Here is a 26,993-nt window from a genome sequence, read left to right as displayed (position 1 = left end):
CCATGTCCGTCTGTCCGTATAAACGCTGAGATCTCGGAAACTGTAAAAGCTACAATACTGGGATTAAGCATGCAGATTCCTGAGATTCCTGGGCAGCGCAAGTTTGTTTCAGCAGAGTGCCACGCCCACTCTAACGCCCACATACCGCCCAAAACTGTGGCTCCTACAGTTTTGATGATAGAATAAAAATTTTAACTGAAGTGTGTGGTTCTCATCAATACCTATTGATTGACCAAAAAATAAGTTTGCCACGCCCACTCTAACGCCCATAACGCTTAAATCCGTCTTCCGCCGGTAGGTGGCGCATTTCAATCTCGCTTTGCATATCTCGAGGAACTTGACTATAGCGTTCTTCCTTGTTATACCCGTTACTCGTAGAGTAAAAGGGTATAATAGATTCGTCGGAAAGTATGTAACAGGAATAAGGAAGCGTTTCCGACCCCATAAAGTATATATATTCTTGATCAGGATCACTAGTCGAGTCGATCTAGCCATGTCCGTCTGTAAGTCTGTCCGTCTGTCCGTCTGTCTGTCTGTCTGGATGAACGCTGAGATCTTGGAAACTATAGGAGCAAGGCTATTGAGATGCGTATTTCTGAGCTTCTTACGCTGCGCTAGTTTGTTTCAGTAGAGTGCCACGCCCACTCATACGCCCACAAACCGCCCAAAACTGTGGCTCCTACAGTTTTGATGCTAGAATAAAAATTTTTACTGAAATGAATTGCTCTCATCAATACCTATCGATTGATAGAAAAAAAGTTTGCCACGCCTACTTTTACGCCCACAAACCGCCCACAAACTTCAAAAAATCGTAGATATGAACGTGGATATCTCGGAAACTATCAAAGATTGATAATTGGGATCTCAGATTTAGATTCCATAGCCTTGTGCGCAGCGCAAGTTTGTCACGCAAATATGCCACGCCCACTCTAACGCCTACAAACCGCCCAAGCCTGTGGCGCCCACAATTTTCATGCTAGATACAAAATTTTAACTGAACTGTATTGGTCTCGTCAATACCTATCGATTGATTGAAAAAAAATTTGAAACGCCCATCCTAACGCCCATAACGTTTAAATCTGACTACCGCCGGTAGGTGGCGCATTTCAATCTCGCTTTGCTGCTTGCTTATCTCCATTTCCCTTTGGTCCCTTTAGCTAAGTAACGGTTATCTGATAGTCGAGGCACTCGACTATAGCGTTCTTCCTTGTTTTTATATAAAGTTTTTGCTTTTGGGCGAGGGTGTTTTTAACACAGTTGCTTAGATATATTTTAGATGGGTTATAATACTGAAATGCATTTGTAAAGTGAAAAAAGACAATGAATTCTATTAAAGTTTAAGGGCTGCTTTCTCGTCGTCAATTCAACTAAAAAAGGTTTTAAGCCGAAATATGCTATGTGAGAAGAGGAACGTACATTTCTAGTTGTCAGAATTTTCTCCGTATATTTATTAAGTCGAATGTATTGTCAACGCGATGAAAGCGATACCCGTCTGGAATATGGAGCCACCCAAACTAAAATCCCTTTGCTTGTGAACGGATGCAGCCTGCTCGGTTATTCAGTGTCGAATCATCATTTATTTATGTACAAGTGTAAACTTTTACACTTCTGCGAAGCATTGGGTGTCTAACGCAATTTGATTTTTGGTAGGTCTTTTGGATTGTATAAACACTCTACATTGCTTTAGCTTAAAGGAGAGAAGGGTACAGGAATCTATGCGCGGCAGAGTCTTGAGTACTTTGTTACCCTCACGCTAATTCCTTTTTCAAGTGTCATTCATAAATTACCTAAGCCGGCGATTGATGAGCTTATAATCACGCTACTGGCCTCCATATAAAAGGATTGTGCTGCCAAGACAATAATTCAATGATTTAAGTTCGAGTGCAATCACGATGGAGCTGCAAAGAATCTTTCCGGCCCTGTTTACGCAATCGGAGGATTCCCCAGTTCGCTCGCGGGACGCGACCCTGTACTTGCTGCGCTGCATCTTCCTGATGGGCGTACGCAAGCCCCCTGCAAAGTTCTTCGTGGCCTACGTCCTTTGGTCCTTTGCCCTAAATTTCTGTTCCACATTTTACCAGCCCATTGGATTTCTCACGGGCTACATCAGCCATTTGTCGGAGTTCTCGCCAGGAGAGTTTCTTACTTCGCTACAGGTGGCGTTTAACGCGTGGTCCTGCTCCACCAAGGTGTTGATTGTGTGGGCACTGGTCAAACGCTTTGACGAGGCTAATGCTATCCTCGACGAGATGGATAAACGTCTCACAGAGCCCGGCGAGCGACTACAGATTCACCGCGCTGTCTCCCTTAGCAACCGGATTTTTTTTTTTTTCATGGCAGTCTACATGGTTTACGCCACGAATACATTCCTTTCAGCTATATTTATTGGAAGGCCCCCTTACCAAAATTATTATCCGTTCCTGGACTGGCGATCCAGCAGGTTGCACCTCGCCCTGCAGGCCGGCCTGGAGTACTTCGCCATGGCTGGTGCCTGTTTTCAGGATGTCTGTGTGGATTGCTATCCTGTTAACTTCGTCCTTGTGCTTCGCGCACATATGTCTATCTTTGCGGAGCGTCTCCGGCGTCTTGGCACAGATCCTTCGGAGAGCACGGAACAGCGATTCGAGCGACTAGTGGAATGCATACATGACCACAAGGTTATACTGCGGTAAGTGACCTGGAACTTTTTATAATACTAGTTTACGACATAAGAATCATGAAATGCTGCCAAGCTGTTGATAGCAAATTCTCTTAGTGTTACTCTAAGACTTTAAATTTAAACTTTTTCCCAGGCAGTTTCTTTCTTTGGTTTTTTTTTATAATCGTTCCTAAAGAGTAAGAGGGGATGTTGTATTCGCGGAAAAGAATGTGACAGGTAAATGGAAGCGTTTTCAACCCCATAAAGCACTTATATTCTTGATCAGGATCACTAGCCGAGTCGATCTAGCCATGTCAGATTGTCCGTCTGTCCGTGTGAACGCTGTGATCTCGGAAACAATTTCCGCGTTTATGCTATATGAAATCATATCATGAAATGAACAAAATCGAGTGTACATAAACACCGTTTCATGATTTCGTTGAGGCACAGCCAACTTGCAGAGTAAAGTTTAGTTTACAGTTCTGTTCTTGCCTAGTTTAGCTTGGCAAGGTGCAGGTCACTCGCGGGACGAGGGGGTTATGGATGCTCGTCGCGGGATTAAGCATGCAGATTCCTGAGATTCCTGGGCAGCGCAAGTTTGTTTCAGCAGAGTGCCACGCCCACTCTAACGCCCACAAACCGCCCAAAACTGTGGCTCCTACAGTTTTGATGATAGGTTAAAAATTTTAACTGAAGTGTGTGGTTCTCATCAATACCTATCGATTGACCAAAAAATAAGTTTGCCAAGCCCACTCTAACGCCCATAACGCTTAAATCTGTGTTCCGCCGGTAGGTGGCGCATTTCAATCTCGCTTTGCTGCTTGCATATCTCGAGGAACTTGACTATAGCGTTCTTCCTTTTTATACCCGTTACTCGTAGAGTAAAAGGGTATACTAGATTCGTCGGAAAGTATGTAACAGGTAGAAAGAAGCGTTTCCGACCCCATAAAGTATATATATTCTTGATCAGGATCACTAGCCGAGTCGATCTAGCCATGTCCGTCTGTCCGTCTGTCCGTCTGTCTGTCTGTCCGGATGAACGCTGAGATCTTGGAAACTATGAGAGCTAGGCTGTTGAGATTTGGCGTGCAGATTCCTGAGCTTCTTACGCAGCTCATGTTTGTTTCAGTAGAGTGCCACGCCCACTCTTACGCCCACAAGCCGCCCAAAACTGTGGCTCCTACAGTTTTGATGCTAGAATAAAAATTTTTACTGAAATGTATTGTTCTCATCAATACCTATCGATTGATAAAAAAAAGTTTGCCACGCCTACTTTTACGCCCACAAACCGCCCACAAGCTTCAAAAAATCGTAGATATGAACGTTGATATCTCGGAAACTATCAAAGATTGATAATTGGGATCTCAGATTTAGATTCCGTAGCCTTGTGCGCAGCGCAAGTTTGTCACGCGAATATGCCACGCCCACTCTAACGCCCACAAACCGCCCAAACCTGTGGCGCCCACAATTTTCATGCTAGATACAAAATTTTAACTGAACTGTATTGGCCTCGTCAATACCTATCGATTGATTAAAAAAAAATTTGCCACGCCCACCCTAACGCCCATAACGTTTAAATCTGACTACCGCCGGTAGGTGGCGCATTTCAATCTCGCTTTGCTGCTTGCTTATCTCCATTTCCCTTTGGTCCCTTTAGCTAAGTAACGGGTATCTGATAGTCGAGGCACTCGACTATAGCGTTCTTCCTTGTTTTTATATAAAGTTTTTGCTTTTGGGCGAGGGTGTTTTTAACACAGTTGCTTAGATATATTTTAGATGGGTTATAATACTGAAATGCATTTGTAAAGTGAAAAAAGACAATGAATTCTATTAAAGTTTAAGGGCTGCTTTCTCGTCGTCAATTCAACTAAAAAAGGTTTTAAGCCTAAATATCCTATGTGAGAAGAGGAACGTACATTTCTAGTTGTCAGAATTTTCTCTGTATATTTATTAAGTCGAATGTATTGTCAACGCGATGAAAGCGATACCCGTCTGGAATATGGAGCCACCCAAACTAAAATCCCTTTGCTTGTGAACGGATGCAGCCTGCTCGGTTATTCAGTGTCGAATCATCATTTATTTATGTACAAGTGTAAACTTTTACACTTCTGCGAAGCATTGGGTGTCTAACGCAATTTGATTTTTGGTAGGTCTTTTGGATTGTATACACTCTACATTGCTTTAGCTTAAAGGAGAGAAGGGTACAGGAATCTATGCGCGGCAGAGTCTTGAGTACTTTGTTACCCTCACGCTAATTCCTTTTTCAAGTGTCATTCATAAATTACCTAAGCCGGCGATTGATGAGCTTATAATCACGCTACTGGCCTCCATATAAAAGGATTGTGCTGCCAAGACAATAATTTAATGATTTAAGTTCGAGTGCAATCACGATGGAGCTGCAAAGAATCTTTCCGGCCCTGTTTACGCAATCGGAGGACTCCCCAGTTCGCTCGCGGGACGCGACCCTGTACTTGCTGCGCTGCATCTTTCTGATAAGCGTACGCAAGCCCCCTGCAAAGTTCTTCGTGGCCTACGTCCTTTGGTCCTTTGCCCTAAATTTCTGTTCCACATTTTACCAGCCCATTGGATTTCTCACGGGCTACATCAGCCATTTGTCGGAGTTCTCGCCAGGAGAGTTTCTTACTTCGCTCCAGGTGGCGTTTAACGCGTGGTCCTGCTCCACCAAGGTGTTGATTGTGTGGGCACTGGTCAAACGCTTTGACGAGGCTAATGCTATCCTCGACGAGATGGATAAACGTCTCACAGAGCCCGGCGAGCGACTACAGATTCACCGCGCTGTCTCCCTTAGCAACCGGATCTTTTTTTTTTCATGGCAGTCTACATGGTTTACGCCACGAATACAATCCTTTCAGCTATATTTATTGGAAGGCCCCCTTACCAAAATTACTATCCGTTCCTGGACTGGCGATCCAGCAGGTTGCACCTCGCCCTGCAGGCCGGCCTGGAGTACTTCGCCATGGCTGGTGCCTGTTTTCAGGATGTCTGTGTGGATTGCTATCCTGTTAACTTCGTCTTTGCGGAGCGTCTCCGGCGTCTTGGCACAGATCCTTCGGAGATCACGGAACAGCGATTCGAGCGACTAGTGGAATGCATACATAACCACAAGGTTACACTGCAGTAAGTGACCTCGAACTTTTTATAATACTAGTTTACGACATAAGAATCATGAAATGCTGCCAAGCTGTTGATAGCAAATTCTCTTAGTGTTACTCTCCGACTTTAAATTTAAACTTTTTCCCAGGCAGTTTCTTTCTTTGGTTTTTTTTTATAATCGTTCCTAAAGAGTAAGAGGGGATATTGTATTCGCGGAAAAGGATGTGACAGGTAAATGGAAGCGTTTTCGACCCCATAAAGCACTTATATTCTTGATCAGGATCACTAGCCGAGTCGATCTAGCCATGTCAGGCTGTCCGTCTGTCCGTGTGAACGCTGTGATCTCGGAAACAATTTCCGCGTTTATGCTATATGAAATCATATCATGAAATGAACAAAATCGAGTGTACATAAACACCGTTTCATGATTTCGTTGAGGCACAGCCAACTTGCAGAGTAAAGTTTAGTTTACAGTTCTGTTCTTGCCTAGTTTAGCTTGGCAAGGTGCAGGTCACTCGCGGGACGAGGGGGTTATGGATGCTCGTCGCGGGATTAAGCATGCAGATTCCTGAGATTCCTGGGCAGCGCAAGTTTGTTTCAGCAGAGTGCCACGCCCACTCTAACGCCCACAAACCGCCCAAAACTGTGGCTCCTACAGTTTTGATGATAGGTTAAAAATTTTAACTGAAGTGTGTGGTTCTCATCAATACCTATCGATTGACCAAAAAATAAGTTTGCCACGCCCACTCTAACGCCCACAACGCTTAAGTCTGTCTTCCGCCGGTAGGTGGCGCATTTCAAACTCGCTTTGCTGCTTGCATATCTCAAGGAACTTGACTATAGCGTTCTTCCTTTTTATACCCGTTACTCGTAGAGTAAAAGGGTATACTAGATTCGTCGGAAAGTATGTAACAGGTAGAAGGAAGCGTTTCCGACCCCATAAAGTATATATATTCTTGATCAAGATCACTAGCCGAGTCGATCTAGCCATGTCCGTCTGTCCGTCTGTCCGTCTGTCTGTCTGTCCGGATGAACGCTGAGATCTTGGAAACTATGAGAGCTAGGCTGTTGAGATTTGGCGTGCAGATTCCTGAGCTTCCTACGCAGCGCAAGGTTGTTTCAGTAGAGTGCCACGCCCACTCTTACGCCCACAAACCGCCCAAAACTGTGGCTCCTACAGTTTTGATGCTAGAATAAAAATTTTTACTGAAATGTATTGTTCTCATCAATACCTATCGATTGATAAAAAAAAAGTTTGCCACGCCTACTTTTACGCCCACAAACCGCCCACAAGCTTCAAAAAATCGTAGATATGAACGTTGATATCTCGGAAACTATCAAAGATTGATAATTGGGATCTCAGATTTAGATTCCGTAGCCTTGTGCGCAGCGCAAGTTTGTCACGCGAATATGCTACGCCCACTTTAACGCCCACAAACCGCCCAAGCCTGTGGCGCCCACAATTTTCATGCTAGATACAAAATTTTAACTGAACTGTATTGGCCTCGTCAATACCTATCGATTGATTAAAAAAAAATTTGCCACGCCCACCCTAACGCCCATAACGTTTAAATCTGACTACCGCCGGTAGGTGGCGCATTTCAATCTCGCTTTGCTGCTTGCTTATCTCCATTTCCCTTTGGTCCCTTTAGCTAAGTAACGGGTATCTGATAGTCGAGGCACTCGACTATAGCGTTCTTCCTTGTTTTTATATAAAGTTTTTGCTTTTGGGCGAGGGTGTTTTTAACACAGTTGCTTAGATATATTTTAGATGGGTTATAATACTGAAATGCATTTGTAAAGTGAAAAAAGACAATGAATTCTATTAAAGTTTAAGGGCTGTTTTCTTGTCGTCAATTCAACTAAAAAAGGTTTTAAGCCTAAATATCCTATGTGAGAAGAGAAACGTACATTTCTAGTTGTCAGAATTTTCTCTGTATATTTATTAAGTCGAATGTATTGTCAACCCGATGAAAGCGATACCCGTCTGGAATATGGAGCCACCCAAACTAAAATCCCTTTGCTTGTGAACGGATGCAGCCTGCTCGGTTATTCAGTGTGTCGAATCATCATTTATTTATGTACAAGTGTAAACTTTTACACTTCTGCGAAGCATTGGGTGTCTAACGCAATTTGATTTTTGGTAGGTCTTTTGGATTGTATAAACACTCTACATTGCTTTAGCTTAAAGGAGAGAAGGGTACAGGAATCTATGCGCGGCAGAGTCTTGAGAACTTTGTTACCCTCCCGCTAATTTATTTTTCAAGTGTCATTCATAAATTACCTAAGCCGGCGATTGATGAGCTTATAATCACGCTACTGGCCTCCATATAAAAGGATTGTGCTGCCAAGACAATAATTCAATGATTTAAGTTCGAGTGCAATCACGATGGAGCTGCAAAGAATCTTTCCGGCCCTGTTTACGCAATCGGTGGACTCCCAGTTCGCTCGCGTGATGCGACCCTGTACTTGCTGCGCTGCATCTTCCTGATGGGCGTACGCAAGCCCCCTGCAAAGTTCTTCGTGGCCTACGTCCTTTGGTCCTTTGCCCTAAATTTCTGTTCCACATTTTACCAGCCCATTGGATTTCTCACGGGCTACATCAGCCATTTGTCGGAGTTCTCGCCAGGAGAGTTTCTTACTTCGCTCCAGGTGGCGTTTAACGCGTGGTCCTGCTCCACCAAGGTGTTGATTGAGTGGGCACTGGTCAAACGCTTTGACGAGGCTAATGCTATGCTCGACGAGATGGATAAACGTCTCACAGAGCCCGGCGAGCGACTACAGATTCACCGCGCTGTCTCCCTTAGCAACCGGATCTTTTTTTTTTTCATGGCAGTCTACATGGTTTACGCCACGAATACATTCCTTTCAGCTATATTTATTGGAAGGCCCCCTTACCAAAATTACTATCCGTTCCTGGACTGGCGATCCAGCAGGTTGCACCTCGCCCTGCAGGCCGGCCTGGAGTTCTTCGCCATGGCTGGTGCCTGTTTTCAGGATGTCTGTGTGGATTGCTATCCTGTTAACTTCGTCCTTGTGCTTAGCGCACATATGTCTATCTTTGCGGAGCGTCTCCGGCGTCTTGGCACAGATCCTTCGAAGAGCACGGAACAGCGATTCGAGCGACTAGTGGAATGCATACATGACCACAAGGTTATACTGCGGTAAGTGACCTCGAACTTTTTATAATACTAGTTTACGACATAAGAATCATGAAATGCTGCCAAGCTGTTGATAGCAAATTCTCTTAGTGTTACTCTCCGACTTTAAATTTAAACTTTTTCCCAGGCAGTTTCTTTCTTTGGTTTTTTTTTATAATCGTTCCTAAAGAGTAAGAGGGGATATTGTATTCGCGGAAAAGGATGTGACAGGTAAATGGAAGCGTTTTCGACCCCATAAAGCACTTATATTCTTGATCAGGATCACTAGCCGAGTCGATCTAGCCATGTCAGGCTGTCCGTCTGTCCGTGTGAACGCTGTGATCTCGGAAACAATTTCCGCGTTTATGCTATATGAAATCATATCATGAAATGAACAAAATCGAGTGTACATAAACACCGTTTCATGATTTCGTTGAGGCACAGCCAACTTGCAGAGTAAAGTTTAGTTTACAGTTCTATAAAAATATCAAAAAATATGAAATAGGCATAGCATAAACCAGGCAATAATTATAAGTTTTACCAAAAAATAATTTTCCTATGATTATTTTGAGTAATATTTACTATTCCAAAAATAATCGTAGTTTTTTTTAATTTTAAGTAAATCTTAAAAAGTTATGATTAGTTGTTATGTTTAATTTCCATGAGAAAATGGTGAGAAAATATACTAAGTCGACCATGGGCTACACTTTAAGACTTATTTTAAGCTTTAGGGCGAGATTTTTGCGGTTTCCGGTTATTGTAAAAACTTCAAATTAGTCTTAGCCGTGGTCGACTTAGAAATTTTTCTGACCATTTATATACAACTCTAACAAGGAAGAACGCTATAGTCGAGTTCCTGGACTATCAGATACCCGTTACTCACCTAAAGGGACAAAAGGGAAATGGAGATATACAAGCAGCAAAGCGAGACTGAAATGCACCACCAACCCCTGATCTCAATATATGGTTATGTGGGCGGTAGACAGATTTAAGCGTTATGGGCGTTAGAGTGGGCGTGGCAAACTTTTTTGCGTCAATCGATAGGTATTGACGAGACTAATACATTTCAGATAACATTTTTTATCTAGCTGTAAAAATTGTTGGGCACCACAGGCTTGGGCGGCTTATGGGCGTTAGAGTGGGCGTGGCATATTCACGTAGCAAACTTGCGCTGCGCTCAAAGCTACGGAATTTAAATCTTAAATCCCAATTCTCTATCTTTGATGTTTTCCGAAATATCCGCATTCATAGTTACGATTTTTTGAAGCTAGTGGGTAGTTTGTGGGCGTTAAAGTGGGCGTGGATAACTTTTTTTTGAGTCAATCGATAAGTATTGATGAGAACAATACATTTCAGTTAAAATTTTTATTCTATAATCAAAACTGTATGAGCCACAGTTTTGGACGGGTTGTGGGCGTTAGAGTGGGCGCGGCACGCTGCTGAAACACACTAGCGCAGCGTAAGAAGCTCAGAAATACGCATCTCAATAGCCTTGCTCCAATAGTTTCCGTGATCTCAGCGTTTATCCGGACGGACAGACAGACGGACAGACGGACATGGCTAGATCGACTCGGCTAGTGATCCTGATCAAAATATATATACTTTATGGGGTCGGAAATGGTTCCTTCTGCCTGTTACATACTTTCCGACGAATCTAGTATATCCTTTTACTCTACGAGTAACGAGTATAACAAGAAAGAACGCTATAGTCGAGTACCACGACTATCATATACCCGTTACTCAGCTAAAGGGACCAAAGGGAAGTGGAGATATGGAAGCAGCAAAGCGAGATTGAAATGCGCCACCTACCGGCGGTAGAAAGATATAAGCGTTATGGGTGTTAGAGTGGGCGTGGCAAAAAGCAATCGATAGGTATTGACGAGACCAATACATTTCAGTTAAAATTTTTTATCTAGCATGAAAATTGTGGGCGCCACAGGCTTGGGCCGTTTGTGTGCGTTAAAAAGGGCGTGGTATATTCGCGTAACAAACTTGCACTGCGTACAAGGCTACGGAATCTAAATCTGAGATCCCAGTTCTCTATCTTTGATAGTTTCTGAGATATCCACGTTCATACTTACGATTTTTTGAAGCTTGTGGGCGGTATGTGGGCGTTAAAGTTGGCGTGGCACTCTGCTGAAACAAAATTGCCCTGCGCATGAATCTCAGGAGTCTGCATGCCTAATCCCAGTATTTTAGCTTTTATAGTTTCCGACATCTCAGGGTTCATACGGACAGACGGACATGGCTAGATCGACTCGGCTAGTGATCCTGATCACGAGTATATATACTTTATGGGGTCGGAAACGCTTTCTTTTGCCTGTTACATACTTTCCGACGAATCTAGTATACCCTATTACTCTACGAGTAACAGGAATAACTACAATATTTATAAACGTTACTCTTAGAGTGTAGTTATACCCGTTACTCGTAGATTAACCCTTTTACTCTACGAGTAACAGGAATAACTACAATATTTATTAATGTTACTCTTAGAGTGTAGTTATACCCGTTACTCGTAGAGTAAAAGGGTATACTAAATTCCTAAGCTTGGAAATAACATTTTTTAATTAGTTTTTAATTTTGAATTAAATTTTATCAAAATCGGACGACTATATCATATAGCTGCCATAGGAACGATCGTAAAATTGGTGGGAAAATAATATGAAACAAATTATAGCTTCGGTGTTTTTTAACATATAACCTCCTACGCTTTGAAATAACATTTCTTAATAAGTTCTGAGTTTCGAATTTAATTTTATCAAAGTCGGACGACTATATCATATAGCTGCCATAGGATCGGTCGTAAAATCGGTGAAAAAATAATATCAAACAAATTATAGCTTCGGTGTTTTTCAACATATAACCTCCAACACTTAGAAATAGCATTTTTTAATTAGTTCTGAATTTCGAATTTAATTTTATCAAAATCGGACGACTATATTATAAAGCTGCCATAGGAACGATGGGAAAATTGGTGGGAAAATAATATGAAACAAATTATAGCTTCGGTGTTTTTTGACATACTATCTTATACTATTGGGAACATCATTTTTTGTGTTTTTAAATTTAATAATTATAGATGCAAGGGTATATAAGCTTCGGCTTGCCGAAGTTAACTTACTTTCTTATTAAACATATAACCTCCTTAGCTTGGAAATAAAATTTTTTAATTAGTTTTGAATTTCGAATTAAATTATATCAAAAATCGGAAGACTATATCATATAGCTGCCATAGGAACGATCGGAAAATTGGTGGGAAAATAATATGAAACAAGTTATAGCTTCGGTGTTTTTTGACATATTATCTTATACTATTGGGAATATCATTTTTTATATTTTTAAATTTAATAATTAAAGCTGCAAGGGTATACAATCTTCGGCTTGCCGAAGTTAACTTCCTTTCTTGATTGACATATTATCTTATACTATTGGGAATATCATTTTTTGTATTTTTAAATTTAATAATTATGGCTGCAAAGGTATACAAACTTCGGCTTTAATTTTATCAAAATCGGACGACTGTATCTTATAGTTACCATAGGAACGATCGGAAAATTGGTGGAAAAGTAATATGAAACATATTTTCTTATACTATTGGGAATAATGTTTTATGTATTATTAAGAATTACGAATTAATCTTAGCAAAAATTGGACGACCTCTAAAGTTCGATGGTAATCAAAAAAGAAGATAGGTTTTTGTCCCATAATGATAGCGTAAGATTTGGAAGCTTATTTGATATAATGTAGGTCAGGATAGGGTCTCAATTGTCAATTTAAATACCGGAGAGCTATAAGGCAGTTAAACAACCTTGTCCCATGCTGAGCGAAAGCCATCGTTGGTGAGTGGGAACTTTGAAACTATGGAATGAGCCTCGGCACTAGTTTGGAAATTTAAGCGAAAAAAATTTTCGGAGGACTTTAGACTCGGATTGTTAATGTATGTGTAAATAATTTAATTCTAAATAAATTTGTAGGTAGAGAAAAACAGTTGAAGTGGACTGTATTAGAAATATGTAATTGTATACACGCAGCTGGAACACAGTTAAAATTATATTTGTGTCTAACCTAAGAAGGCACTTCTGGGTTACGCCGCGTGACAAGGAGGTAGTGAGAACTTGTCGCAGGCACGGGGACGCTTTGATGGAAGAACGTTGATCGCGTCGCGCGATGCTGGAACTGCGCTGTGTTGTACTACGAGACCTATTCCAAGAGTTAGGCAGTAGAACCGCGGATTTATAAGTTGCGTTGATAAGTGATTTTTTATTAAATAGACAAATGTTTATATAGTAGTTGGATAACACGGATGTTTAGTGTAATGAAAACACTCAGAAGAAAAATTAAAAATATAAATGTGCTTTCATTGCTCAAGAAATATATTTTCAATAAATATGATATAATTTCTTAAATTTAATAGACCGGTTTTTTTCCCAAAAATATATTTACATATTCCTCTTTATTTTGTGATTAATTAGGATAAGATACTTAAATCTATCTTATATATTAACTTACTTTAAAATAAAATATTTATATTAAAACAACGAAGAACGCTACAGTCGAGAGAAATAAAGATATGCTAGCAGCAAAGCGAGATTGAAATGCGTCACCTAACCGCGATCTCATTATATGGTTATGTTGGCGGTATACAGATTTAAGCGTTATGAGCGTTAGAGTGGGCGTAGCAAACTTTTTTTTGGGTCAATCGATAGGTATTGACGAGACTAATTCATAATAATAATTTCAGTTAAAATTTTTTATCTAGCATGAAAAATGTGGTCGTCACAGGTTTGGGCAGTTTGTGGGCGTTAAAGTGGACGTGGTACTCTGCTGAAAGAAACTTGCGCTGCGTAAGAAGCTCAGGAATCTGCATGCCAAATCCCAACAGCCTACCTCTTAAAGTTTTCCAGATCTCAGCGTTCATCCGGACGGACGGACAGACGGACATGGCTAGATCGACTCGACTAGTGATCCTGATTCAGAATATATATACTTTATGGGGTCAGAAAATTAAAATATTCAACTTATTTGATTCCCGAGCGGAGGGTTTGCGAAGGAGGTTCACATCCTTAGACTCCAGCCCCTCCCCTTCGAAAAGGAACTGTTCCCTTTGGCCACTTCCTTAGACCTTACATACTTGCCGACGATTCTTGTATACCATTTCACTCTAAGAGTATCGGGTATAATTAATTACATTTGTTAAAAATACATTTTAGGTTTTAGGTAGGTCTTATCGTTAAGCTTATGCGATTGAATGGGAGGATTTGTAATTGAGCTTTGTTTTATTAATTTTATATTTAAATATCCTAATTTTTCAAAACATGTTAGATGGGTGCTGTATTTCACATCAACGGCAACGCATAAAAAAACGACTTTATTTTCTTCAAAACATATTTCTTTAATTTCATATGCGGCAAACTCCGGATCAACTGCATAAAGAAAAATCCCTTTTTATACCCATTACTCGTAGAGTAAAAGGGTATACTTGATTCGTCGGAAAGTATGTAACAGGCAGAAGGAATCGTTTCCGACCCCATAAAGTATATAGACTTTAAAGTTTTGTGCTTTGATTCAAACGGATAGGTCCATTGATACTTCAAGGGTCCTTACTCGCTAACAATTCTTAAATAATGATTCAAGAAGTGAAATTTTGGTCTTAAGGTGTCCTTAAAAAAGAATGTGTATTCTTTTTTATAATATTCTATAGCTTCTTTTAATATCTTCAATTCTTTTGAAGAATATTCAGAAAGGGTAATGTAAGCAATTATTCTTAAAAGATTAATTACAAACTTCCAAACGGAACAATTTGGTGCAATAGGATCTTCCACCATTTACGGAATATAAGTAATAAAAGTTAGAATTTCTCTTGCAGTGTATTTATTTTCCTCAAGTGTCTAATTTGATATGGTGGAAAATTCATTTTTCTTTGATTTACAATTTCTAAATCTTATGTTTTTTCATTTATATAAAAGAGAAAAATTTGGCCACATCACATTAAAGAGTTCCCTCAAAAACGTAGTGCAAAATGTCAACGGAAAAGTTTTGAACTGCTGAAAAATGACTAAGATCGTTTAAAATGCATGCTGACTTAATGCCAGTTTCTAAAACGTTTAGTGACGCCACATCTGTCGCGTAGTTACTTGCATTTCTAAAAGCTTCAACGATCTCTTTATGCGAATATGCAGCTTCCTCTTTTAGCATTTTGCAAAACCTACAATTATATTTCGACGCAAATGATAATGTAAAACCCAATATGGTATTAAAGCCTAAGTTGTTACCTAAAACTAGACCTAACGTTAAATATATTCTATGATCCTAGTAGTATGGAAACGCGGATTCTGGGACAATTAGCATATTAATGGCCCCCGCCCCCTTCCCCACCACTCATTAACGTATGCGGGTTCTGGGCAAATTAGCATAATCCAATAAATTAAGTGATTTTAATGGACTTTGAACTCATAAAAATGTCACGATCATGTCTATAAAGAGTATACTTAATTGCCCCCATCGCCCCCACATCCCCATGTGACAATATTGATCATGTATCCTTCCCCTCATTATGTGCAATTAATAGTCAGGTGAGAAAGGTGCACGTGAGAAAGGTCGTACAACCATAGTATCCAAAGGTTGTTATCTTACAGGAACATATCCGATCATGTTGGGGAAAGGTGTGATCACGTACCCTTTTGCCTCATTATCACAGGTGTTGCTGTGCACGTGTGAAAGGTCGCACACCCAAAGTATTCAAAGATGGTTATCTTAGAGGAACGTGTCCGATCATGTTGGGGAATAATGTTTCCTATGATTGTAAAACTAATTTAGAAATCAAAAGAACCCCATTAAAATAAATTTCACAAGTTAATGATTCTCAGATGTGGAATATTTTCAAATACACATTTTTGTTTCCGCCCCAGAAGGTTTAACTGGTAAATTCTCTAAGATTCTCTCCTTTCCACAAATGGGTCATAAACATGTCATAAAAGGGATTCAAGCAAGAGCTACCCGAACATGCGCACCTGTCAATTACCTGACCGCAATAAAAGGGACACATGCACAAGCCTGAAGGCGCACGCTCATTGACAAGATCATGGGCCTCACGCCAACGACCTCACGGCTGACTGCTAGCTCTAATACGTTCCCATAATAGGGGTTGAAATCACGACCGCGCAACAACTCGCAAGTAGCCGACATATCTCAGTCAAGGAAATATTTTCCATTCTCCGTACCTGTAATTTTAACTCGAAATAAAAAGTCAGAAGTTTATTTTGTAGCATAATAATACATTTATTCATTTATTTTGGTATTGTGAACGTTTTTATTCGATATAGAAATTAATTTTCTGCTTTGATTCCGGCGATTTGCATAGAATAAGCAGGCGCACATTTCCGACGTCATTTCTGGATTACAAAATGTAAAGTGTTCACCATAATTCGTAATTTTTAGATCATGTCCACCTCGATTCATTAACATAGTTTTTGTGTTTTGAAGGTATTGAAAATGCTGACCAATTATCTGTCCTTTAAATTGTTCAATAAATTGGTCAATTTTCTCATGAAATTTCATTTTGTTAATTTTATTTTCTTGTAGGTCTTTACACATCTAGTCTCAACTTTAAAATGATGTATAAAAATTATTTTATTGTTTTGGAGCTACTTTTAAAAAATGTCAAAATATTGTATGCATTGTTAAGAGCACAAACCCCTCCCTTAAGGTGTGTTTCACAATAGGGAAACCGGTTTCCTTTAAACCTGTTTTATGACGGACAGCCCATTTCCTCGATATCAATGAGCTGACGACTCCCAAAAAACTTCTGTAGAAATCGTTTCTTTTCCACACCTTTACAAATAATTTGTTTTCCGCTTGTAATTGTCCTTAGATACTTTCGAGTTTGTGGAAAACTATTTTCTCCATCGTTCCAAAAAATTTTGTGATGTGTATTGGTTAACCAAATTGCAGTCTTTCGAGATTTTGCATTTGGCAAAGTAAAATCATATGGTGGTTCTATTAAAAAACTATTATTCAAGTTTTGATCTTTTTCGAATACAATTCCAATTTCCTTTAGAATAAAATTATTATTATTATCAAAGAAACCTTGAACATCAATCGAAACAGTATCTTTCAACATTTTTCTAATGTTAAACAACTCGTTGTACTAGTCCGTTTAATGGGTTATATTCAACTAAACGGTCATGTATGAGGAGACAGTAAGCTTGGGTATTTTCATGACTTGGTGTCTTCAGTTCTATTGAAATTCTCACATCAATAGGACCAGTTATCACTGATTCGTTTTGATATGAAAGATCAACCACAATAATAGGGGCCTTCAATTGAAATTCATTTGGGGTCAAAAATGGTTGTGATTCACGATTATAGTAACTGGATTGAAATCTTGTATACATTTCATATAGGTGTGCATATTGATTCTTACTAAAATCAACATTTAGATTATCATATGGATTATACTATTGGGAATATCATTTTTTGTATTTTTAAATTTAATAATTATGGCTGCAAAGGTATACAAACTTCGGCTTTAATTTTATCAAAATCGGACGACTGTATCTTATAGTTACCATAGGAACGATCGGAAAATTGGTGGAAAAGTAATATGAAACATATTTTCTTATACTATTGGGAATAATGTTTTATGTATTATTAAGAATTACGAATTAATCTTAGCAAAAATTGGACGACCTCTAAAGATCGATGGTAATCAAAAAAGAAGATAGGTTTTTGTCCCATAATGATAGCGTAAGATTTGGAAGCTTATTTGATATAATGTAGGTCAGGATAGGGTCTCAATTGTCAATTTAAATACCGGAGAGCTATAAGGCAGTTAAACAACCTTGTCCCATGCTGAGCGAAAGCCATCGTTGGTGAGTGGGAACTTTGAAACTATGGAATGAGCCTCGGCACTAGTTTGGAAATTTAAGCGAAAAAAATTTTCGGAGGACTTTAGACTCGGATTGTTAATGTATGTGTAAATAATTTAATTCTAAATAAATTTGTAGGTAGAGAAAAACAGTTGAAGTGGACTGTATTAGAAATATGTAATTGTATACACGCAGCTGGAACACAGTTAAAATTATATTTGTGTCTAACCTAAGAAGGCACTTCTGGGTTACGCCGCGTGACAAGGAGGTAGTGAGAACTTGTCGCAGGCACGGGGACGCTTTGATGGAAGAACGTTGATCGCGTCGCGCGATGCTGGAACTGCGCTGTGTTGTACTACGAGACCTATTCCAAGAGTTAGGCAGTAGAACCGCGGATTTATAAGTTGCGTTGATAAGTGATTTTTTATTAAATAGACAAATGTTTATATAGTAGTTGGATAACACGGATGTTTAGTGTAATGAAAACACTCAGAAGAAAAATTAAAAATATAAATGTGCTTTCATTGCTCAAGAAATATATTTTCAATAAATATGATATAATTTCTTAAATTTAATAGACCGGTTTTTTTCCCAAAAATATATTTACATATTCCTCTTTATTTTGTGATTAATTAGGATAAGATACTTAAATCTATCTTATATATTAACTTACTTTAAAATAAAATATTTATATTAAAACAACGAAGAACGCTACAGTCGAGAGAAATAAAGATATGCTAGCAGCAAAGCGAGATTGAAATGCGTCACCTAACCGCGATCTCATTATATGGTTATGTTGGCGGTATACAGATTTAAGCGTTATGAGCGTTAGAGTGGGCGTAGCAAACTTTTTTTTGGGTCAATCGATAGGTATTGACGAGACTAATTCATAATAATAATTTCAGTTAAAATTTTTTATCTAGCATGAAAAATGTGGTCGTCACAGGTTTGGGCAGTTTGTGGGCGTTAAAGTGGACGTGGTACTCTGCTGAAAGAAACTTGCGCTGCGTAAGAAGCTCAGGAATCTGCATGCCAAATCCCAACAGCCTACCTCTTAAAGTTTTCCAGATCTCAGCGTTCATCCGGACGGACGGACAGACGGACATGGCTAGATCGACTCGACTAGTGATCCTGATTCAGAATATATATACTTTATGGGGTCAGAAAATTAAAATATTCAACTTATTTGATTCCCGAGCGGAGGGTTTGCGAAGGAGGTTCACATCCTTAGACTCCAGCCCCTCCCCTTCGAAAAGGAACTGTTCCCTTTGGCCACTTCCTTAGACCTTACATACTTGCCGACGATTCTTGTATACCATTTCACTCTAAGAGTATCGGGTATAATTAATTACATTTGTTAAAAATACATTTTAGGTTTTAGGTAGGTCTTATCGTTAAGCTTATGCGATTGAATGGGAGGATTTGTAATTGAGCTTTGTTTTATTAATTTTATATTTAAATATCCTAATTTTTCAAAACATGTTAGATGGGTGCTGTATTTCACATCAACGGCAACGCATAAAAAAACGACTTTATTTTCTTCAAAACATATTTCTTTAATTTCATATGCGGCAAACTCCGGATCAACTGCATAAAGAAAAATCCCTTTTTATACCCATTACTCGTAGAGTAAAAGGGTATACTTGATTCGTCGGAAAGTATGTAACAGGCAGAAGGAATCGTTTCCGACCCCATAAAGTATATATATTCTTGATCAGGATCACTGCCGAGTTGATCTAGCCATGTCCGTCTGTCCGTCTGTCTGTCCGGATGAACGCTGGGATCTCGGAAACTATAACTGCAACTTCTTCAATTTTAAAATGTTTTAAGTATTGCGCAAATTGATACACATTTTTATTGAAAGAGACGACAGAATATTAATTCTTTAAGTTATTTTCCTTGCGTATGACTTTAAAGTTTTGTGCTTTGATTCAAACGGATAGGTCCATTGATACTTCAAGGGTCCTTTTTCGCTAACAATTCTTAAATAATGATTCAAGAAGTGAAATTTTGGTCTTAAGGTGTCCTTAAAAAAGAATGTGTATTCTTTATTATAATATTCTATAGCTTCTTTTAATATCTTCAATTCTTTTGAAGAATATTCAGAAAGGGTAATGTAAGCAATTATTCTTAAAAGATTAATTACAAACTTCCAAACGGAACAATTTGGTGCAATAGGATCTTCCACCATTTACGGAATATAAGTAATAAAAGTTAGAATTTCTCTTGCAGTGTATTTATTTTCCTCAAGTGTCTAATTTGATATGGTGGAAAATTCATTTTTCTTTGATTTACAATTTCTAATTCTTATGTTTTTTCATTTATATAAAAGAGAAAAATTTGGCCACATCACATTAAAGAGTTCCCTCAAAAACGTAGTGCAAAATGTCAACGGAAAAGTTTTGAACTGCTTAAAAATGACTAAGATCGTTTAAAATGCATGCTGACTTAATGCCAGTTTCTAAAACGTTTAGTGACGCCACATCTGTCGCGTAGTTACTTGCATTTCTAAAAGCTTCAACGATCTTTTTATGCGAATATGCAGCTTCCTCTTTTAGCATTTTGCAAAACCTACAATTATATTTCGACGCAAATGATAATGTAAAACCCAATATGGTATTAAAGCCTAAGTTGTTACCTAAAACTAGACCTAACGTTAAATATATTCTATGATCCTAGTAGTATGGAAACGCGGATTCTGGGACAATTAGCATATTAATGGCCCCCGCCCCCTTCCCCACCACTCATTAACGTATGCGGGTTCTGGGCAAATTAGCATAATCCAATAAATTAAGTGATTTTAATGGACTTTGAACTCATAAAAATGTCACGATCATGTCTATAAAGAGTATACTTAATTGCCCCCATCGCCCCCACATCCCCATGTGACAATATTGATCATGTATCCTTCCCCTCATTATGTGCAATTAATAGTCAGGTGAGAAAGGTGCACGTGAGAAAGGTCGTACAACCATAGTATCCAAAGGTTGTTATCTTACAGGAACATATCCGATCATGTTGGGGAAAGGTGTGATCACGTACCCTTTTGCCTCATTATCACAGGTGTTGCTGTGCACGTGTGAAAGGTCGCACACCCAAAGTATTCAAAGATGGTTATCTTAGAGGAACGTGTCCGATCATGTTGGGGAATAATGTTTCCTATGATTGTAAAACTAATTTAGAAATCAAAAGAACCCCATTAAAATAAATTTCACAAGTTAATGATTCTCAGATGTGGAATATTTTCAAATACACATTTTTGTTTCCGCCCCAGAAGGTTTAACTGGTAAATTCTCTAAGATTCTCTCCTTTCCACAAATGGGTCATAAACATGTCATAAAAGGGATTCAAGCAAGAGCTACCCGAACATGCGCACCTGTCAATTACCTGACCGCAATAAAAGGGACACATGCACAAGCCTGAAGGCGCACGCTCATTGACAAGATCATGGGCCTCACGCCAACGACCTCACGGCTGACTGCTAGCTCTAATACGCTCCCATAATAGGGGTTGAAATCACGACCGCGCAACAACTCGCAAGTAGCCGACATATCTCAGTCAAGGAAATATTTTCCATTCTCCGTACCAGTAATTTTAACTCGAAATAAAAAGTCAGAAGTTTATTTTGTAGCATAATAATACATTTATTCATTTATTTTGGTATTGTGAACGTTTTTATTCTATATAGAAATTAATTTTCTGCTTTGATTCCGGCGATTTGCATAGAATAAGCAGGCGCACATTTCCGACGTCATTTCTGGATTACAAAATGTAAAGTGTTCACCATAATTCGTAATTTTTAGATCATGTCCACCTCGATTCATTAACATAGTTTTTGTGTTTTGAAGGTATTGAAAATGCTGACCAATTATCTGTCCTTTAAATTGTTCAATAAATTGGTCAATTTCCTCATGAAATTTCATTTTGTTAATTTTATTTTCTTGTAGGTCCTTACACATCTAGTCTCAACTTTAAAATGATGTATAAAAATTATTTTATTGTTTTGGAGCTACTTTTAAAAAATGTCAAAATATTGTATGCATTGTTAAGAGCACAAACCCCTCCCTTAAGGTGTGTTTCACAATAGGGAAACCGGTTTCCTTTAAACCTGTTTAATGACGGACAGCCCATTTCCTCGATATCAATGAGCTGACGACTCCCAAAAAACTTCTGTAGAAATCGTTTCTTTTCCACACCTTTACAAATAATTTGTTTTCCGCTTGTAATTGTCCTTAGATACTTTCGAGTTTGTGGAAAACTATTTTCTCCATCGTTCCAAAAAATTTTGTGATGTGTATTGGTTAACCAAATTGCAGTCTTTCGAGATTTTGCATTTAGCAAAGTAAAATCATTTGGTGGTTCTATTAAAAAACTATTATTCAAGTTTTGATCTTTTTCGAATACAATTCCAATTTCCTTTAGAATAAAATTATTATTATTATCAAAGAAACCTTGAACATCAATCGAAACAGTATCTTTCAACATTTTTCTAATGTTAAACAACTCGTTGTACTAGTCCGTTAAATGGGTTATATTCAACTAAACGGTCATGTATGAGGAGACAGTAAGCTTGGGTATTTTCATGACTTGGTGTCTTCAGTTCTATTGAAATTCTCACATCAATAGGACCAGTTATCACTGATTCGTTTTGATATGAAAGATCAACCACAATAATAGGGGCCTTCAATTTAAATTCATTTGGGGTCAAAAATGGTTGTGATTCACGATTATAGTAACTGGATTGAAATCTTGTATACATTTCATATAGGTGTGCATATTGATTCTTACTAAAATCAACATTTAGATTATCATATGGATATGACTCAGAATTCAAGTGAACTTTCAAGTTTGATAAGTTATTTGTGAAAAGTTCTCCATTTAGTGTAAACCCAATTATAGCAAATCTTGTTTTTTCGCGGTTAGCCGAAAATTTCACATTCCAACTGTGTTGACTTCCATACCCCAATTTGGGGTTAACATATGAATCCCAACTCCGGAATGCAATTGGTAGGTTTACACCACTTTTAATAATATCGTACATCTTAATTTTTGCAAAATCGCTCGGAGTTACATGGGGAATTTTCCAGGTTATATTCGTCATTTGCAACTTAAAAGTTTGTTCATTTCTGGTTTGTTCAAACACATCACCAAGATTCTTAGTTAGCATCAACACTAGTTCATGTTTACAATTTAACAAAACTTTTTTATAATCCTCAGCAAATCCCATCAAATTTTTTAATGGTACAGAAAAGTTAAAGTGGGGTCCCGTAGAAATTTCGTCTCCACTGCTCCATCCGGAATTTAATAGATTTTGACTTTGAAGATTATCCAGAGATATTTAATTTTTTAGGGTTGTAGTCATACCGACAAATCGTGTTTTATCAATCTCACATCCATTTATTTCGTACTTAATTTCATCCAAAAAGTAAGCCATACAATTATTTTTTAAAAAAAGTGGTAACATTATCAGTTATAGGTCCATTCGGTGAATCTTTTCTAATAATTCCTTGAAAATTAAGGTAACTTTCGTGAGGAAGCACGTACAAGTCTTGATTTTGAATAGTAATTCGAATTTCATCGTTTGGTTTAAATGTTTGATTATACGATGAATAAGTCTGAAACTCTTTCTTCGAAATACTCTCATCTGAGTAAACCTTTTCTCGAACATTTAAAATTTCTTCATTGTTTTCCTTTCCACCTTTTATATTATACTCGAAGCTTCAAGCCTAACGACTTTAAAAATAGTTTATTTTTCAAAGTAAGTGAGCTTCTTTTTACTGTTGATCCTCTTTCTATAGCTTTACAATTAGTAATGCTTGGCTGAGGATTTAAGCTACGTCTTTTATTATAAATAATCATTCTATTAACCGAATGTACATGCGAATCGAAACGTTTTCACCACGTAGATTCAACAAATCACCGTTTTGATCAACTATGCGTATAGATAGTGTGCTTATTTCGTCACAGTTGATTGGTAAATAAATTAGGTTATGTGGTGTCACTGTCATTTTATACCCAGGCGGAACATTAATGCCAAACTCATGTAATGTGTGATTCGGTGTATTATCTACATATGAACCGCTGATTATATTACATTCCAAACGAATTGTATTAATTTTTAATATGTTCACGGTCTGATCTGATCGATAGGTTTTTGTAGAATGTGGTTCTAGTACTTTTTGATGGAAACCAAACAGTTGTCCAACCGATCTTTCCTTAGTAAAGTAAACTGACTCTCGCATGGTAGTTATTTAAACTTGTAGTGTATTATTATTACTTTGAATTTTAAATGTATTTTCAAGGTTATAGTCTTCTAGTTTATTGTAAATGAAATCGGTGATATCATTCAATTCATATGATCCAGTTGGAATTGTAATAACCTTGTCACCGATGTGGAAGAGGTTATTTTTTTCATCAATATTTGGAAAATTAAAATCGATAAGAGCACACTAATATCGACCATTCAATTCGATAGGTGGAAAAAAGTTTGTATTTATAATGGAACTATTTCCATTCAAGGATAATGCAAGTGATCTAGACGTATTGAAATCTCTTGATAAACTGTGGCATTGTAAGTGTCTAACCAAGCTTTATATTGAAATTACTCCTTAAATCATAATAAATTGATCAAATCCTTTTCTGTATCTTCCGTTATCAATTTCGTTATCCTTGCTAATTAATAGAAATCCGTGCTTGTCCTTCCAACATTTTTGACAAATTTTCACAAGTGTTTCGTAATTCATATCAGTGTTAATATGATCCCGATATATATGACGCATAATTAAATCATCTTGTTTAAACATTACTATAAAGTTGGCATTGTCACGAATCAGATGTTTAGGTATATGACTATACGTTTGACATAAATAAAAAGAGTCGATATTTTAATGTCGACCCATACAAAAATAAGATCTTATGTTATCTTGTTTTTCACAAGCTACGTCATCGAATATCATAATGGAATTGTTTTTAGCTTCACTGAAGTCTAGTACACCCTCATTACGGGAGAATGTGTGATATCCCATTCCTTTAATCGGTTTGATTAAATTCTCCAAGTACTCATATTTAGGTTTATATAAACTTTTTGAAAATATATAAACATTTTCGAATTTTAATCCATTAGGACTCTCTATTAGACTTAACATAATATTAGTTTTACCACAATTCGAAGGCCCAACAATTAGAGCCCTTATTGTGTTCGGTAAGAGAGCACTATGTCGTGGCGGTAGATTTTTCTCGTTTTCATCGTTAATATTTCTAACTAAAATTTTTTGTTTTTGACTTATTAAACGCATCTTTGAATCTAATGTACCTCATTCAATGAGAAATCTTTGATGATTAAACATCAATAAAATGGGGAAACGTTTTTATAATCGCACAGTCGTATTTTTAATTGTAAACACGGTGGTGGTCTTGTCGATAAGCTAATCAATACATTACCGTTTGAAGCCCTTATTCCGGGATATAATTTTTGTGGATCGGGTACAAAGTTACAGAAACGGTTGGAACGTGGTGATCAAGGAATAAACCCATTGGATGAAGCAAAGAGCACGATATTGCATATTCTCAAAACAAGGCATTGAGTGAACGACATAGGGCAGACTCCATATTAATTGACAAAGCCTGGTCGCGTGTCAAGGCACCAGATAGCAGTCTTGGTGAAAAAGCAGCAGCATACTTTGTTACAAATATAATGAAAGCCAAGAAAAAATTTGGTATGGGATTGAATAAAACGGAAAAGAATGGAAGGAAAAAGACATTGAAGAATAAAATGAAGAAGACAAACCTTTCGACTGTTATTAATGTTGCTACTAAGACATTAAAAAAACAAAAACCATTAGACATTAAGAGTGCAATTAAAGTTGCACGTAAATCAATTCATCAATCAGTCGGTTCTAAGAAAAATGTTAAAGTACCTCGTGTAATTAATGTACCCAAAATTTGAGGTTTTCTACCAATCGTGCCGATCTTGACAGCCCTCAGCGCTCTTGGTAGTTTAGCAAGTGGTAGTGCAGCAATTGCAAAAACAATTAACAATGCGAGAATGGCTTAAGAAGATATGGAGGAGAAAAAACGTCACAACAGGAAAATTGAAAGTGTTGCTGTAGGAGAAGGATTATATCTCAAGCCCTATAGAAAGGGTTATGGTTTCTTTCTTAAGCCCTATAGTAAGGGGAAAGGAATTAAGAAGCGAAAAAACTAATTTCTCTGCTACCCAATAGACCACTATCAAATATAGACATTATACATTTTGCTAAGAAATATATCCCACATTTTAGAGGGGTGTTTATTAGAGATCTACTTCCAGAAGCACCAAAAAGTCGGGAGTGTGGTATAGTAAACCTAGATAATTCACGATCAAGTGGTACACATTGGGTTGCATATAATAAAAATTAAATTAATATACATTATTTCGATAGTTTTGGAAATCTTCAGCCACCTAGAGAAGTTGTGAAATACTTGGGTCATCAGTCTCGATCATGCTTTCGTGGAGTGCAGACGCGTTTTTGCATTGCTGCGAAATTCTTTGTGAAGATTCTATGGACAAGTCCTTCTTCGTGGCAAATCAATTTGTTTTTGTAAATCCGGCAGCTAAAGCTGCAGTGACAGTGCTCAGACTCTCCGTTAGCTCTGGTGAATCGCGAAAACAAGTGAAACAGAGACCTAAAGGCAACAGTTGCAATTTGTTGATCTGGCAAATCACCGCTACTTCGAATTCAAATTCGAATTCAAATTATTCATAAACTCAATAAAATAAAATTTAACAAAAATACTCACGGCTGCAAGGTGCACACCTTGCCCACTAGGCTACGACTGCTTTCGTGGAACCTACTCTAAGTGGGTTTGTCTACTAGAAGTCGGTAAAGCAGTACAAAGCAGTGCACAGCTTCCAATATGCCTACAATGTCGGACTCCGAATCCGATCTCGACATCCATTCAAAGGTGGTAAAGGCGCAACAGACTATGACTAATGCTCTTAATTCCTCGTTACAAAAATTTAGCAGCATTTATAGAGCCAGTTCCATCAACGCTCAGCCTTTACCATCTAATGACATTGAACCCGAGCTAGAAGCCATAGCCGGCGACGATGAAGACTGGTGGACCCCAAGGAACAACAAACGCTGCCCAGAGTCCAGGTCTCCCAATTCTGCTAATAAAGTGCAGAGAAATTCCACTAGTCCCAAAACCACAGAGTCCGCCAACCGATTTGCTGAGCTTTCGGACATGGAC

The 26,993-nt window shown here is 38.1% G+C and overlaps 2 protein-coding genes across 2 annotated transcripts in view; both read left to right on the top strand.

Moving 5' to 3' along the window:
* The first annotated feature begins 1,892 nt into the window (after positions 1-1,892).
* On the top strand, positions 1,893-5,780 carry LOC119562617 (odorant receptor 42a-like). Its single transcript, XM_037875841.1, has 3 exons — positions 1,893-2,668; positions 5,512-5,575; positions 5,637-5,780. The coding sequence occupies exons 1-3, from the start codon at positions 1,893-1,895 to the stop codon at positions 5,778-5,780; spliced, it is 984 nt and encodes a 327-aa protein (XP_037731769.1).
* A 2,361-nt stretch (positions 5,781-8,141) lies between these two features.
* Positions 8,142-26,993, top strand: part of LOC119562618 (odorant receptor 42a-like) — a 119,924-nt gene continuing 101,072 nt past the window's right edge. The window contains 2 exon segments of the mRNA XM_037875843.1: positions 8,142-8,187; positions 8,190-8,916. Of these exon segments, the coding sequence (XP_037731771.1) occupies positions 8,142-8,187; positions 8,190-8,916 (773 nt within the window).

This window comes from Drosophila subpulchrella, unplaced genomic scaffold (assembly GCF_014743375.2).
Source record: "Drosophila subpulchrella strain 33 F10 #4 breed RU33 unplaced genomic scaffold, RU_Dsub_v1.1 Primary Assembly Seq73, whole genome shotgun sequence".
Taxonomy (NCBI): Eukaryota; Metazoa; Arthropoda; class Insecta; order Diptera; family Drosophilidae; genus Drosophila; species Drosophila subpulchrella.
The sequence above is the reverse complement of the archived record's forward strand: the minus strand, read 5'-3'. Positions and strand labels throughout refer to the sequence as shown.

What these genes read in the sequence shown, in the direction of transcription:
- LOC119562617 (XM_037875841.1), top strand. Translation starts at nt 1,893, where the DNA reads ATGGAGCTGCAAAGAATCTTTCCGGCCCTGTTTACGCAATCGGAGGAT. An exon ending in GACCACAAGGTTATACTGCG is followed by an intron (nt 2,669 to 5,511) that starts GTAAGTGACCTG and finishes CAATCCTTTCAG; the next exon opens with CTATATTTATTGGAAGGCCC. An exon ending in CTGGACTGGCGATCCAGCAG is followed by an intron (nt 5,576 to 5,636) that starts GTTGCACCTCGC and finishes GCCTGTTTTCAG; the next exon opens with GATGTCTGTGTGGATTGCTA.